Genomic DNA, 17,662 nt, shown 5'->3' with positions numbered 1-17,662 from the left:
AACCGGGCCTATTCTACAAATTCATAAACAACAAATTGCAGGTAAAGGATAATATCCAGAGGTTGAAAATGGGAAACAGATTCACGGAAAATGAAAAGGAAATGTGTGAAACATTAAATGAAAAGTTCCAAAGTGTGTTTGTACAAAATGAAATCTTCAGAGAACCAGACACAATAAGAATTCCAGAGAACAACATAGAGCGGATAGAGGTGTCTAGAGATGAAGTGGAAAATATGCTAAAGGAGCTCGGGAAGAACAAAGCAGCTGGCCCAGATGGCGTTTCACCATGGGTTCTGAGAGAATGTGCATCTGAGCTCAGCATTCCACTTCACCTGATCTTTCAGGCATCCCTGTGTACAGGAATCGTAGCAGACGTGTGGAAACAGGCTAACATAGTTCCAATCTACAAAAGTGGCAGCAGGGAAGACCCCCTCAATTATAGACCTGTATCATTGACAAGTGTAATAGTGAAAGTATTGGAAAAGCTAATCAAAACTAAATGGGTAGAACACCTGGAGAGAAATGATATAATATCAGACAGACAGTATGGTTTTCGATCTGGAAGATCCTGTGTATCGAATTTACTCAGTTTCTATGATCGAGCCACAGAGATATTACAGGAAAGAGATGGTTGGGTTGACTGCATCTATCTGGACCTAAAAAAGGCTTTCGACAGAGTTCCACATAAGAGGTTGTTCTGGAAACTGGAAAATATTGGAGGGGTGACAGGTAAGCTTCTAACATGGATGATAAATTTTCTGACAGATAGAAAAATGAGGGCAGTAATCAGAGGCAATGTATCGGAATGGAGAAATGTCACAAGTGGAGTACCACAGTGTTCAGTTCTTGCACCAGTGATGTTTATTGTCTACATAAACGATCTACCAGTCGGTATACAGAATTATATGAACATGTTTGCTGATGATGCTAAGATAATAGGAAGGATAAGAAATTTAGATGACTGTCATGCCCTTCAAGAAGACCTGGACAAAATAAGTATATGGAGCACCACTTGGCAAATGGAATTTAATGTAAATAAATGTCATGTTATGGAATGTGGAATAGGAGAACATAGACCCCACACAACCTATATATTATGTGAGAAATCTTTAAAGAATTCTGATAAAGAAAGAGATCTAGGAGTGGTTCTAGATAGAAAACTATCACCTGAGGACCACATAAAGAATATTGTGCAAGGAGCCTATGCTATGCTTTCTAACTTCAGAATTGTATTTAAATACATGGATGGCGATATACTAAAGAAATTGTTCATGACTTTTGTTAGGCCAAAGCTAGAATATGCAGCTGTTGTGTGGTGCCCATATCTTAAGAAGCACATCAACAAACTGGAAAAGGTGCAAAGACATGCTACTAAGTGGCTCCCAGAACTGAAGGGCAAGAGCTACGAGGAGAGGTTAGAAGCATTAAATATGCCAAAACTAGAAGACAGAAGAAAAAGAGGTGATATGATCACTACGTACAAAATAGTAACAGGAATTGATAAAATCGACAGGGAAGACTTCCTGAGACCTGGAACTTCAAGAACAAGAGGTCATAGATTTAAACTAGCTAAACACAGATGCCGAAGAAATATAAGAAAATTCACCTTCGCAAATAGAGTGGTAGACGGTTGGAACAAGTTAAGTGAGAAGGTGGTGGAGGCCAAGACCGTCAGTACCTGTAGTTTCAAAGCGTTATATGACAAAGAGTGCTGGGAAGACGGGACACCACGAGCGTAGCTCTCATCCTGTAACTACACTTAGGTAATTACACTTAGGTAATTACACACACACACGCACACAATGACCATTTGAATAGCAAAGTTGTATGTCTTGAGGGTGTAGTGAAAGACTTGCGCAAGGATAAGAATCAATTGGAAACAAATTGCAAAGCCATGGAAGAAGAAAATAAACTCTTAAAAATAGCTTTGGAAGAAATTAAAGTAAATTTAAACATAAATGACTACAATAGGTTAGGCAAGGAAATTCAACAGGAGAAACAGCTTTTGTCAGCACAGATGGAGGAAGTTACACAGGGAATAGAACAGTGCAAGAAAGATATGCAACTCACTTATGCACAAGTGCCCAAGGAGAAGGAAAAAATAGAAGAAGCAGTAAAGGAAGTTAAACACTGCAGCAACCAAGATAAAACAAACATTAGGCTGGAAGTGAGAAAAGAATTGGCATCTAACCCGAAGTTGGTGCAAAACACAGTTGATCGGAGTAAGTCCCTGATCATTTTTGGCTGCAAAGAAAAGGTGATAACATCTAGGTCAGAAAGAGCTGTAGAAGAAGCTAAAGTAGTAGATAAAATTGTTGGCCTCGTGGAAGGTCTTACAACCATAGAGAATGTGTGCGACTACAGGAGAATAGGCAGGTACGTAAAAGGGAAAGATCGACCTTTGAGGATCACCCTAAACGGTGCCAAACAGATGGAAGAAGTACTAAGGAATGCTAGAAAATTGCAAAGTGATGAGGATGGGAAAGGGTGGTCGTTAAGAGGAGGTCTTTCAAAAGAAGATAGAGAGAAGCTGAAACTGAACCTCGCTGAGGCAAAACATTTAAATGAGAGCAGGAATGAAGAAGAAATAAATTCTTTTTTTCTACAAAGTGATAGGGGTAGGCAAACCAGTAAAGTGGTACATAAAGGCAAACCAACAAAATCAATAGAGAGAGGGGGAGTGAAGAATAAGGAGAGGGGGAACAAGTTCCTGAAGATTGCATACACCAACATAGATGGAGTGAGATCGAAGATACTGGAGTTAAGTGATGTAATACAGCTGCAGACACCAGACATTGTTGCACTCACGGAGACAAAACTTGAAGATATAATTTTAAACGAGGTCATATTCCCAAGGGGCTACTCAATTTGGAGACGGGACAGAAAAATTAGGAAAGGCGGTGGCATTGCTGTGCTGGTAAAAGAACACCTAAGGGTGAACGAAATAATGACTGCCAATCCACAAGAAGTTGACATAATAGCACTAGAGATCTACCATGAGGATGATAAACTAATGATAATAAATGCATATAGTCCACCGCCAAGCAGCACATGGTCAAAGGAGGAGCTAGATAGTAAACGTGAAGGTCTTATAACAATAATGAGAGAGATTATAGCGAGAGCGGATAACGATAGATCACGACTGTTGATAGTCGGTGACTTCAACTTGAAATCCATAGACTGGGAAGCATACGAAGCTAAAACAGAAGATTTTTGGACCTGTAAATTTGTAGACCTCATCCTGGAAACATTCTTGTATCAACATGTTAAACAAGCTACGAGGATGAGGGAAGGGGACGTTCCCTCCATGCTAGATTTGATATTTACCAGGAAGGAGGAAGAGATATTTGACATTCAGTACCTTCCTCCCTTGGGTAAAAGAGACCATGTCTTTTTGGGAATAAAGTATGCAATGCGTTATAAGCTGGAAAAAAATATGTAGGTTGAAGCAGTTGAAAAACCAGACTTCAGGAGAGGACATTATGGTGACCTTAGAAATTTTTTTAGTGAGTATAATTGGACAGACTTGATGCTAGGCAAGGAAGTGAATGAGATGTATGTCAAGTTTTGTGAAATATATGATAAAGGCACAAAAAAATTTATACCAAAACAGAGATGCAGGGCCAGAAAACAGGATTGGTTCGACAGAAATTGTGAGAGGGCAAGAGACCAAAAGACACAAAAATGGAATCAGTATAGGAAGAGGCCAAACCCCCAAATACCAGCGATACAAAGATGCGAGAAACAACTATACAGCAGTAAGGAGAGAGGCAGAAAGAAATTTTGAAAAAGGGATAGCGGATAAATGTAAAACAGAACCGGGCCTATTCTACAAATTCATAAACAACAAATTGCAGGTAAAGGATAATATCCAGAGGTTGAAAATGGGAAACAGATTCACGGAAAATGAAAAGGAAATGTGTGAAACATTAAATGAAAAGTTCCAAAGTGTGTTTGTACAAAATGAAATCTTCAGAGAACCAGACACAATAAGAATTCCAGAGAACAACATAGAGCGGATAGAGGTGTCTAGAGATGAAGTGGAAAATATGCTAAAGGAGCTCGGTAAGAACAAAGCAGCTGGCCCAGATGGAGTTTCACCATGGGTTCTGAGAGAATGTGCATCTGAGCTCAGCATTCCACTTCACCTGATCTTTCAGGCATCCCTGTGTACAGGAATCGTAGCAGACGTGTGGAAACAGGCTAACATAGTTCCAATCTACAAAAGTGGCAGCAGGGAAGACCCCCTTAATTATAGACCTGTATCAATGACAAGTGTAATAGTGAAAGTATTGGAAAAACTAATCAAAACTAAATGGGTAGAACACCTGGAGAGAAATGATATAATATCAGACAGACAGTATGGTTTTCGATCTGGAAGATCCTGCGTATCGAATTTACTCAGTTTCTATGATCGAGCCACAGAGATATTACAGGAAAGAGATGGTTGGGTTGACTGCATCTATCTGGACCTAAAAAAGGCTTTCGACAGAGTTCCACATAAGAGGTTGTTCTGGAAACTGGAAAATATTGGAGGGGTGACAGGTAAGCTTCTAACATGGATGATAAATTTTCTGACAGATAGAAAAATGAGGGCAGTAATCAGAGGCAATGTATCGGAATGGAGAAATGTCACAAGTGGAGTACCACAGGGTTCAGTTCTTGCACCAGTGATGTTTATTGTGTACATAAATGATCTACCAGTTGGTATACAGAATTATATGAACATGTTTGCTGATGATGCTAAGATAATAGGAAGGATAAGAAATTTAGATGATTGTCATGCCCTTCAAGAAGACCTGGACAAAATAAGTAATGGAGCACCACTTGGCAAATGGAATTTAATGTTAATAAATGTCATGTTATGGATTGTGGAATAGGAGAACATAGACCCCACACAACCTATATATTATGTGAGAAATCTTTAAAGAATTCTGATAAAGAAAGAGATCTAGGGGTGGTTCTAGATAGAAAACTATCACCTGAGGACCACATAAAGAATATTGTGCAAGGAGCCTATGCTATGCTTTCTAACTTCAGAATTGCATTTAATTACATGGATGGCGATATACTAAAGAAATTGTTCATGACTTTTGTTAGGCCAAAGCTAGAGTATGCAGCTGTTGTGTGGTGCCCATATCTTAAGAAGCACATCAACAAACTGGAAAAGGTGCAAAGACATGCTACTAAGTGGTTCCCAGAACTGAAGGGCAAGAGCTACGAGGAGAGGTTAGAAGCATTAAACATGCCAAAACTAGAAGACAGAAGAAAAAGAGGTGATATGATCACTACATACAAAATAGTAACAGGAATTGATAAAATCGACAGGGAAGATTTCCTGAGACCTGGCACTTCAAGAACAAGAGGTCATAGATTTAAACTAGCTAAACACAGATGCCGAAGAAATATAAGAAAATTCACCTTCGCAAATAGAGTGGTAGACGGTTGGAACAAGTTAAGTGAGAAGGTGGTGGAGGCCAAGACCGTCAGTAGTTTCAAAGCGTTATATGACAAAGAGTGCTGGGAAGACAGGACACCACGAGCGTAGCTCTCATCCTGTAACTACACTTAGATAATTACACACACAGTTAAACAAGCTATGAGGATGAGGGAAGGGGATGTTCCCTCCATGCTGGATTTGATATTTACCAGGAAAGAGGAAAAGATATTTGACATTCAGTACCTCCCTTCCTTAGGTAAAAGTGACCATGTCTTATTGAGAATAAATTATGCAATGGGTTATAATTTGGAAGAAAATGAGGTTGAAACAGTTGAAAAGCCTGATTTCAGGAGAGGTCATTATGGGGAACTCAGACATTTCTTTAAGGAAATTGACTGGAAAGACTTGCTGTTAGGACATGAAGTAAATGAGATGTATGTCAAGTTTTGTGAAATATATGATAAAGGCACAAAAATTTTTATTTCAATGCAGAGATTCAGAACTAGGGAACAGGATTGGTTCGACAGAAATTGTAAGAGGGCCAGAGACCAAAAGATACAAAAATGGAATCAATATAGGAAGAGGCCAAACCCCCAAACATACCAGCGATACAAAGATGCGAGAAACAACTACACGACAGTGAAGAGAGAGGCAGAAAGAAATTTTGAAAAAGAGATTGCGGACAAATGTAAAACAGAACCAGGTCTATTCTATAAATTCATAAACAACAAATTGCAGGTAAAGGATAATATTCAGAGGTTGAAAATGGGAAATAGATTCACAGAAAATGAAAAGGAAATGTGTGAAACATTACACGCAAAGTTCCAAAGTGTGTTTGTACAAAATGAAATCTTCAGGGGACCAGACACAATAAGAATTCCAGAGAACAGCATAGAGCACATAGAGGTGTGGAGTGCACTACACTTAGGTAATTACACTTAGTTAATTACACACACACACACACACACACACACACACACACACACACACACACACACACGCACGCACACGTATGTACGTATGTATGTCAAGGGGCTGTCAACACGTCAAGGGACCGACAAGAATGAGAGGAGAGGATGAACCAGCTGTGCTTGATCTGATATTTACCCTAAATGAGTCGGATATAAGGGAAGTTAAGATGGAAGCCCCCTTGGGAATGAGTGATCATAGTGTATTGAGCTTTGAGTACCTGGTTGAGCTAGGAATTATCTCCCCCAACAAAGAACTGGGAAACAAAGGGCTGGCGTACCGAAAGGGAAACTATGAGGAGATGAATAAGTTCCTAAGGGATATACAATGGGACACAGAACTTAGAACCAAGTCCGTACAAGACATGATGGACTATGTCACCCAAAAGTGTCAGGAGACTGTAAGCAGGTTTATCCCGGCCCGACAGGAAAAAAACGAGAAGCAAAAGAAGAATCCGTGGTTTAATAGGGAATGTATGAAAGCAAGGGAGCTGAACAAAAGGGCATGGAGGAACTTCCATAATAACAGAACACCAGAAAATAGAGAGAGATACCAGAGAACCAGGAACAAGTATGTTAGCATGAGAAGAGCAGCTAAGAAAAGGTATGAAAATGATATAGCTAATAAAGCCAAGACCGTACCAAAGCTACTACATAGTTACATCAGGAGGAAGACAACAGTGAAGGAACAGGTGATGAAACTTAGGACAGGTACACAGAGAATGACAAAGAGGTGTGTGAAGAACTCAACAAAAGGTTCCAGGAGGTCTTTACAATAGAACAAGGAGAGGTCACGGTGCTAGGAGAGGTGGCAGCAAACCAGGCGACCTTGGAAGGGTTCAAAATAACAAGAGATGAGGTCAAAAAGCACCTATTGGAGCTGGACGTGAGAAAAGTTGTTGGGCCGAACGGAATCTCACCATGGGTATTGAAAGAGTGTGCTGGAGCACTTTGCCACTCTCCATAGTGTATAGTAGGTCACTTGAAACGGGGGACTTACCAGAAATATGGAAGACGGCTAATGTAGTCCCAATATACAAAAAGAGTGACAGACAAGGGGCACTGAACTACAGGCCAGTGTCCTTAACTTGTATACCATGCAAGGTGAAGGAGAAGATTGTGATAAAAAACCTAGTAACACATCTGGAGAGAACGAACTTCGTGACAACCCATCAACATGGGTTCAGGGAGGGTAAATCTTGCCTTACAGGCTTAATAGAATTTTACGATCAGGCGACAAAGATTAAGCAAGAAAGAGAAGGATGGGTGGACTGCATTTTTTTGGATTGTCGGAAAGCCTTTGACACAGTACCCCATAAAAGGCTGATGCATAAGCTGGAGAAACAGGCAGGAGTAACTAGTAGAGTGCTCTAGTGGATAAGGGAGTACTTAAGCAATAGGAAGCAGAGAGTTACAGTGAGGGGTGAGACCTCAGATTGGCGTGAAGTCACCAGTGGAGTCCCACAGGGCTCTGTACTCGGACCAATCCTGTTTCTGATATACGTAAATGATCTCCCAGAGGGTATAGACGCATTCCTCTCAATGTTTGCTGACGACGCCAAAATTTTGAGAAGGATTAAGACAGAGGAGGACAGCTTGAGGCTTCAAGAAGACCTGGACAAGCTGCAGGAATGGTCGAACAAATGGTTGTTAGAGTTTAACCCAAGCAAATGTAATGTAATGAAGATAGGGGTAGGGAGCAGGAGACCAGATACAAGGTATCATTTGGGAGATGAAATACTTCAAGAGTCAGAGAGAGAGAAAGACTTGGGGGTTGATATCACGCCAGACCTGTCCCCTGAAGCTCATATCAAGAGGATAACATCAGCGGCATATGCCAGGTTGGCTAACATAAGAACGGCCTTTAGAAACTTGTGTAAGGAATCTTTCAGAACATTATATACCACATATGTCAGACCAATCCTGGAGTATGCGGCTCCAGCACGGAGTCCATATCTAGTCAAGCATAAGACTAAACTGGAAAAGGTTCAAAGGTTTGCCACCAGACTAGTACCCGAGCTGAGAGGTATGAGCTATGAGGAGAGACTACGGGAATTAAACCTCACTTTGTTGGAAGACAGAAGAGTTAGGGGGGACATGATCACCACATTCAAGATTCTCAAGGGAATCGATAGGGTAGATAAAGACAGGCTATTTAACACAAGGGGCACACGCACTAGGGGACACAGGTGGAAACTGAGTGCCCAAATGAGCCACAGAGATATTAGAAAAAACATTTTAAGTGTCAGAGTTGTTGACAAATGGAATGCATTAGGAAGTGATGTGGTGGAGGCTGACTCCATACACAGTTTGAAGTGTTGATATGATAGAGCCCAATAGGCTCAGAAACCTGTACACCTGTTGATTGACGGTTGAGAGGCGGGACCAAAGAGCCAGAGCTCAACCCCCGCAAGCACAATTAGGTGAGTACACACACAAACAACACACAACACTCTCTCACACCCTCTCTCACACCTTCTCTCACACCCTCTCTCACACCCTCTCTCACTCTCTCACACTCTCTCACACTCTCTCACACTCTCTCACACTCTCTCTTACTCTGTCACACTCTCTCTCTCACTCACTCACTCACTCACTCACTCACTCACTCACTCACTCACTCTCTCACTTACTTACTTCCCCCCCCCCCCTCTCTCTCTCTCCATCCCCCTTTTTCACTGTATACTGTAAAATAGTATGATTATATCTTTGTCAACAAAACTCAAGAAATTTTTTCTGAACCAGTAACACCTCTTTGCAGACAAGGTAGTTTTGAGATTGACGAGTCTCTGATAGAAAGTATGGAAGAAGGAATGGAGGAGGAACGTGCAGAAGGGTCCGACTCTGAAGATGACACCGACACACTGTCTGCCGAGTGGGAAACAGTAAGTGTCAGATATGCTGTTGCTTTAATTTTTTCTTTCTTAGAAGACAGTTGATGCTTTTTATCTGTCAACCTTATTACAGTATGTTCGTAACAAAAGCCATGATTGGGTTGACCCGTAAAACCTAATTCAGGTAACATTACCATTGCTGTGGTCAACTCCATGAAAAGGGGAAAACTTAAGTAACAAGCGTCATACAAAATTTAAGCACACAAACATATGAGGAACATAAGAATAGAAGAAACTGCAGAATTCCTATTGGCTCCTGTGATGCAGCTATAGTACTTGTTCCTAAACTCATCCACTTATATATTTGTCTAACCTTTGCTTGAAACACTTCCAGCAACCTATTTCATGGATTTACAGTACAAGTCTGCTTCCAAACCAGTAATTAGCAAAATCTTTTCTGAATCTAAACTTATCCAGATTGAGTCTGTTATTGTGTGTTGGTATTTTTAGCAGCCTATTATTAATAGCTCCTTAGAGAAAAAATTGAGGTCATGCGATGGTATTGAACTAGCATTCCTGGGCTCTTCAGACACACGAAGTACATACTGAAATATTATGAGCTAAATATCTCCATTGTTATACTCTTTCATCCATTTATATACTGTGTTTTAGAGAATGTAAATTATGCTTTCTTAATCTCCCTTCATAAAGGAGATTACTAAGGCCATGGATGAACTTTGTCATTGTTCTCCACACACTGTCAGGAAATTTATGTCCGTTCAACATTATAGAACCCAAACTGAAATGTATAATCTATATGGGGCCTAACAAGCTCCAAGATGATAATTTTATTACTAACTTCTATATAAAAGTCCCAGAATTCTATTCTCATTATTTGTCTGAATTGGTATCTACCCATATAACATATAACACCATATCCTGAAATAGTTTTATATCTGGGAACCCATGTCTTACACTCACACCATAATACAAGGTTCACCATAATACATTATACCATAATACTGTACACACCATAATACATCATTAGTAAAGGTTCCTACCTTTAACCTGTAATATATATTACAGGTTAAAGGTAGTGGGGATATCTTTGATTTCCTTCTGTAACTGACTAATATTAAGTTTTCTTGGCTTATTACAGGTACCAAACATTCCCCTTCTAGAGCCTCCATCTATACCCCATCAGGCTTTTTCTACTTTTAATTCAACAGCCATTTACTCTCAGACAGGAATGGGTCAGATTGGGCAAGGAGGCATGGGCATGGGTGCCCTAGGTATGGGAGCAGGTGGTATTGTCTCCTCGGCAGCTGCATCGGTGATGTCACTCTTTAGAGGATTTGCTGGAACTCAACAAAAATAAACATTTATAGGGAAGTATGTACTGTGTTGATAATTTTAGTTTGATTTTCTTTCATGGGTTGACAAAAGATCTTGTTTTATCACCCAGTGTTAATGGTTTTATCTTGCGTTCATGTTTCTGCATTCTAGCACAATAGGTTCAAGTCATTTAATGGTTGTAGCTATGAGGGAACCCAGAAGTCTTTGTATTTTTATTAGAACATAACAAAGGAAAATTTTGCAAATGTTCCTGCACCAATTATTGATTGACCTTGAAACACGTTTAAATAATTTCATTCAATGAGCTTGCTCCCTGAAGCACAAATTAGTCATTTCCCATTTGCTACACTGAAGTTCAGTGTGTACTGGGTTCTGAGAATGTTTGGTTTTGAAAATACAGTATGTAATTCCAGTATTTGACTCAATTTATATGCTGTACATGTAAAATTGAAATTGTAAACATATAAGAAAAGTAATTTGCTTTTGATTTTGAATTATGTAGTAGTGCATAGAATCCTGAAAAAATTATTTTATATACAGCTAAAAGTTTTGGATCAAAGCTTTAAGAAATGTTTAAGCATATCAGAGATGCCTTTTACTTAGCATTAAAATAACAAAGATTGTAATTTAATTATCGCCATATTGCAACAGTGTATAAATGATGGAACTGTTATGCGCAGGTCCTTGACAAAGTGCTTTATAGTACAATTTCAAATAAACATAATCATGTTCTATATTTGTTATGCCTCTTCTTTTTCTATGTAACTTGAGGGGTGGTCATCCATACAATCTTCCTTTGATCTTCTCTTTGATCTTTGTTATAAGTCTTTAACAATTATTGGAACATTTGTTAAGATATTCTGTCTCCTGGTTAGACTTCATTTGTAATTTAGATTAAGCAATTAATCTGAGATACATTTAAGCACTTTAGTTATAGATAATGTCATCTACTTGAAGGAATTTTTATATAACCGCTTTGTATGTTCAAAAGTTTAGTATGACTTTTGTAATTTTATGTGCAGAATGAGTTGTTAAGCTCTTCATACGTTTCTGGGTTTTATTGAAATCCTAATATATAATTTCCTTAATTCTTGTATCCTTAGTGGCATAACAGGTATGATATACACTATGTTATGATTGAATTTAAATAAAGAAACTCAGTCGCACACACATGCATAGGAATATACAGTATATACGTACATACACTGCACTGTAATGCACCGTGAATAGATTTATGGACTCGAAAGAATGGCTGAAGGAATGATATCCACATTCATGATAACTAAAAGATATTGCTTCTTGAAGTCCTGAACATGCAAAGTACGGAATAAAAATTATAGAGAAGACAATAGGAAATACTTCATTATAAATAGTGACAAGTTGTTGTTATGACTTTCATGAAGAAGCAATATATACCAAAACCACTGTAAATAGTTCAAGATAATCATAAATTATATTCAGAAGGTAGCCCAATACAAGCATGACTTCTGCACATTCAAGATCATAAATAGATGATTGAGAACATTTCAGTCAACAGCTTTTAAAATAGATACAATGGAGTTACAGGAAATTGTGAGTAAATAGTGTTGCACCAGTTACTAAAAATGAAGAGGGCAAAAGTATCTAAAACCTGTGCCAGCATTAAAATTACATCATAGTGATATCACACACCTTGTCCACATTATGTATAAAATACAAAATTTTATTTTTGTATTAGATTGGGTTGCATTAAGTTTGTTAAATTAGTAATTAGCAATGATGTAGACAACTCAAACTTTTCTCAGGTCTTAAACTCTATTCAAAGAGGCAGACTTGAGAAATATTCTCTGCTGTATCTGCAAGTGCATACAGGTAAGAATATACATTCATGTGCACACCCACCTAACTTCAGATAATTATTTAACACTTAAGGATTAAAGACCAGACTTAATCCAGGGCTAATTCACTTGGGAAGTCAACCAAGTTTGATAGGTCCATTCTTACCTAAACTGTTGCAGGTACATAACAAAATTCAAGAAATTGCCATTATTTCATTTTTGTTGTGTATATACTGTACAGTATATCAAAGATATTTTCTGAGAAGGTCCCTGCTCAGCAGCTCCTTGTTGCTTATGCACTGGTATATGGAAGTCTTAAGAAGAACACCAGGCCTCAGACCCATGAAGTTGGAATCAGAAGTTGGCTCTATAAGATGAGCAGAGCTGGGGATCAGAGATCTACTCAAAACTGAGAAAACCACCCAGAAAGTTTAGGCAAACCAAAACAATCTATTGCTTGAAAGGAAGAAATGAACAGTGAGGAGAACAAGGCTGCCACTTGGTGCAGCAGGCAAATAACTAATAACTCTTTAACAAATGACAGACCAGGTCATAGGCTGGGGGGTAGGGGGGGGGACTTGCATGCCATGCATCTTACTCGCCTCTGACTGTTTCTTAGATAATCTATCTCGCAAATCTGAAAATAAAGAAAGTGACGATGTTTTGGTCCTTCTTGAACCATTTATTTTCAGATTTGTGGATTTTGTCTCAAATTTTCAGCCACATTGTGATTTATTGTTCTCACTTTCTTTATCCTGTTAAGTGGCATATGTTTTTCTGAAACTTTGTTTTGGTGCAGGGCCATTGCTTTGTGTTTTCAGCTGCTCTTCACAGTTATATTTAATACCATGTTTATAAGGTTCTAGTTCGTCTTCTATGAGTCTGCTCTTTTCTAGTCACTTCGTTGCCGAGTAGTGTTCATCACTGAGGTCTATTAATAAGGAGTTAATGTAGTTTACTTTTGTGTGTGTGTGAAGTGTTTGCCCCTAATTTTTGCAAAGGCACAAGGACCTAATTTTATGGCCTTGTGCCTTTGCCAGATGTGCACTTGAATCATGTTAAATGATTCTTACTAATCTGTGGCTTCTTTTGCCTTCCTTCATCAAGTATTGGTGAAGGATAGGTGTACAACGTGCCAACAACACTTCTCTTGTGCCTGACGCATTTGCCATTTAATTTAACTATGAGAACTATTACCCATGGCTTCCAGAAGGTCTGTTTACCTCATATACTCTGTTGATTGGGACAAATGGATTCCCCAACCTTTTCAGAGTAGAACTGCTTGCAGCTTTCAACGTTGTGATTTGTGTTTTTTTAATACATATGGTCCTTCTTGTTTCGTCATTTTGCCTGTTGGGTACAGAAGTTATTTCACCTCTTGGTGTGTGACATTTGTCAGTGTTGGACTTCTGTGCTGGATGAACCACCACCTCAGGCAGTGGCCTGTCAGGCCGTGGCTTCCTTGTAAACTGTGTTTTTCAGTACAAACCGTGACAGCCCCTGGCTGCCATTGATGTGGATGATGCAGACCCTTCACTCTTCTTTGAGGAGGATTATGAGTGGCTGATATTGAACACTTGCACTAAATTCCAGCCCTCCTCCTCATCACTCTTGCTCGATTATTTGGCTAGCTGATGCAGCTGGCCTTTGTGCAGTCAACTTCTAAATGACCTCAGCTCGAGGACTTGTAGGCGCTGATGGCTTCAGCATCTGGGTCTTTTATCTCTGGAGATATGACATGGAGCTTTCTGATTCTTTTGCAACATCTATATATTTCTGGGATTTTTTAAGGAAGCTCTGCTTCTAGGGATACTGAGGGCTCTTCTTGGTGCACTGACCCTTTTTTTCCTCTTGGTCTGAAGGCTCCAGGGAAGCTGCAGACTTCTTTCATGGCCCTTCTTATTCTGAAGTAGGAAGAATTTGAGGTATTCAGGATTTTTGAAAGAGGGTTCTTTGTGTTAGGTGTTAACCCCAACCTGACAGGTAGGGGTTTCATGCACCCATTGCCCAGGAAGGTACCAATTCTGTCTTTGCATTTAGACTGCTGTGAGTCTTGGTATGCACTCAATTCTGGCATAGAACATGTAGCTCCACTCTGGTTGCATTTACATATCACAAGGCTTTTACATAGAATTCATTATGCTTGGAGTCACTGGCTTTATTTATTTATTTACACTAATCCATCTGTTGCCTCTCTTTGGCCAAGTTGGAGATCTTGCAGAGTGCATCCTTCTTTTGGCTCTCATATGACTGATTCAGCCCTGATTCCCAGCCCTTTTCTTTTATGTCCCCATCCCGTATCTTGATGGTTTGAAGCTTTCCATTAATCTTCGTGTATGTTTGTTATTTGGCATAGTGTACTGTCATCTTTATGTTAGTCGTGTGTTGGGCCTTTTTGGTATTTAATTTGCATCTTTTCTTAGGCAATAATATGAGGCTTCATGGTGGGCATTCCATCTTCTCTTCTACCTTTTGTGTTGGTCCTTAATGTCGGTAACTATTGTTATGTTTTCTTTCTTTCTTGACTCATTGTAGAGTATTGTTTAATCCTTAATACAATTACAGTACCTTGTATGATTTGGCCTTGGCAAAGCAGACATTTGTGCCGGGTATTTCTTATCCCCACTTTTTTTCCAACTGTTTCAAGAATTGTTCTCCTTCATCCAGCTCTTGCTCCTTCTGAACCTTCTTGGTCATTGGATCAGGCTCTGGCATTTAGGTCCTCTCCATGCTTCCCAGGTGGAGGCTTTTTTAACCCTGATCCAAGGCACAACATTTCCAAGTCATCTACAAGATGGTTCAGTTCAGCTAGCCTATCTATCTATCCTAGCACTCATGATGTGCAGAAGTGTGCTGGTTTGGCAGTTTTCTTTGCTAATGTGTCCATGGCTAATATCTGAGCTCTGTATTTTTGGGTGTCCAACACTGTGTTGGTTTCTCATTACTTATTGGGTGATAGGTCTTAACTTAATGTGCTTGTGTGGCATTGAGGCATTTGCTGTGTATCTGATGCTCTGCTACCTGAGGTCCACTGCTGTCATTTTCCACAGGTAAATAAGTTTTTTGTCTTTTTCAAAGAAGTCTCTTTTCTTGAGATATTTTTTGGAGTCAACTATTGAGGTGAATGCCTTCTCAAAAATTAAGCAGTGAATATCATGAAACAGCTTTTTATGGTAGGCATTCAGTAGCCTTCAGTGTCTGCTCTGTTCCATTGTTCCCAATGGGGAGTTTTGGGCTCAATCAACACTGGTGGTTTGTAAGTGAAATGGGTGGTAGACCAGGACCTCAGATGACCTGAGTCGTCATCTAGTAACAGCCAGGCACAAAAAAGTTAGGGTTGTTTGCCCAGTGTAATGATCAGGTGACTTGTTTCTTGAAATACATTTTTTTTACGAGCAGTAACTTCATATAACATCTAGCTTTTATTTGTTATTAATTTCAATGTATTATTTTATTAAATGTCAGTTTTAAATTGAGTTGTATATTAGGGTTGTGTGTGTGTAGTACTAATGTGTCTGGCTAGCATTTATTATTGTCTAGCATTTGTCTAGACATTTAAACATTGACAGTGACATCTAGACATTGTCTAGACATTTAACAATGTTTAGCATTTATTTGTATTAGTTTCAATAATTAGTTATTAATTTTATTTTGCTATAAATAAAAGTGAAAATAAAACAATGTTAATTTAATTCGTATTTTAGTGTTAGCAAGTATTTTATTGTGTATGGGTGAGATTGTTTATTTTAGTGTGATGTAGAGTAGTTTCCCATGCTTTAGTCTCTCCTCTCCCTCTGTACTCCACAGGACAGAAGAGCTGCTTCTAGTCAATGATGGTGTGTTTTGAGCTGTATGGTGAGGTGGTAACCTCACTGAAGTTTTAAGTAGATCTCTGATTCTCAAGCACCCCTCATTTCCAGAGAGAACCAGATGCTGGTTCTGGCTCCCAGTAAGTTAGCATGAATTTCAGAGGTGTGGTGCAATTATTAACTCTTACTATACTAGTGAATAAGCACTAGGAAGCTATAAAGGGCATACCAGAAATGGTTGTTTCATTACATTCAGTGCTTAGTTTTTGTAGGAGTGCTCACATGTGGAACTATTGGCACCCACAGATTATAGCAACAGAAAATAAGAATCCCTTTGAAGTACTGTACAATAATACATTTCAGGCCAAAATGATACCAAAACCAGAATGATATGTTCATGATTTAAATTTAAGAACATTAATGGTTAGCTTTTGTTTATCAAACATGATCTACAACTGGTTTTTCTATTATTGCATTTTATCTTAACTTTTTTTGTGTGTGTGTGAAGGGCATTGTAATTCAAGAGAAAAAATACATACAAGGCATTATACTGATTAATGAAGGATTGTAACACAAAGAATTTTTGCCTCCATTTGAATATGAACACTTAAAAAAATTAGCGACTTAAATTGGGTGGTGTGGTACACTAAGTCCGTGAGTGATTAATCCTTGTTTACGTGTTTACACAAGTTATGCATTCCCAAAGATTTGTTTATATTTATTAATTTTACTTTAATTTTTCATTTTTTTTAAATAGCATTTAAACTACAAATTTTCATTAATTGCAGTACTGTATGTATATTTGTAAACATTTCCTCTATTTCCTTTAGTAACTCTATCACACTTACAAAAAATCATGGCCATATAAAGTATGAGCAATATTGATAAGTTACTCCAAAGTTTTATGCAAGCTGACAAGGTAAACCAAATTTGTTTAGTTTACCAATTTAGTATTAAGAGATTTAGAAGAGAAGCATAGTACTACAGTACATAAAATGCTTTGTTGTTTTCTTGTATAATTCATTTTTAAATCGTACTAATTAATGTTTTGTAATTTTATATATACCTTTTAAGGTTAACTTTTTTGCTCAATATTAAAATGTTTAATATAGAAGTTTGCTACCAATCTAATAAAGGTATATTATTTACCAACATATGTAAACTTAGATTAATTACAAACAAACAATATTTTAATGACGTCTTACTCCTCCTCCTACTACTCCATTTGTCCGTTCCAGAAATGTGTTTTATGTTTAAACCAACTCATTAAGCTAAAGAAAGGTTCATAATTAATAGATATTCTGGGTAAAATATAATAATAAAGGATTGTTTGCGAGTCTACAGAACACAGCTTCGTATTTTATAGCACAATAATGATTACAAGTATCATTTCTAGGATTTATTTCATCTTATTTCCCTTTCTTGGAAATAAGACTGG

The 17,662-nt window shown here is 38.4% G+C and overlaps 1 protein-coding gene across 4 annotated transcripts in view; it reads left to right on the top strand.

Annotated features, from left to right (window-relative positions):
- Atg14 (autophagy related protein 14) overlaps positions 1–17,418 on the top strand; it is a 78,499-nt gene extending 61,081 nt beyond the window's left edge. For 2 of the 4 annotated variants that reach the window (XM_045747919.2, XM_069330630.1), the window contains 2 exons: positions 9,170–9,293; positions 10,486–17,418. In XM_045747919.2, the coding sequence (XP_045603875.2) occupies positions 9,170–9,293; positions 10,486–10,620 (259 nt within the window). In that variant the 3' untranslated portion in view covers positions 10,621–17,418. Of the gene's footprint in view, positions 1–9,169; positions 9,294–10,401 lie in introns of all 4 variants that reach the window. The other 2 variants (XM_045747917.2, XM_045747918.2) reach the window with 1 other exon arrangement.
- Positions 17,419–17,662: the final 244 nt, after the last annotated feature.

This window comes from Procambarus clarkii, chromosome 24 (assembly GCF_040958095.1).
Source record: "Procambarus clarkii isolate CNS0578487 chromosome 24, FALCON_Pclarkii_2.0, whole genome shotgun sequence".
In the NCBI taxonomy this organism is placed as follows: domain Eukaryota; kingdom Metazoa; phylum Arthropoda; class Malacostraca; order Decapoda; family Cambaridae; genus Procambarus; species Procambarus clarkii.
The sequence above is the reverse complement of the archived record's forward strand: the minus strand, read 5'-3'. Positions and strand labels throughout refer to the sequence as shown.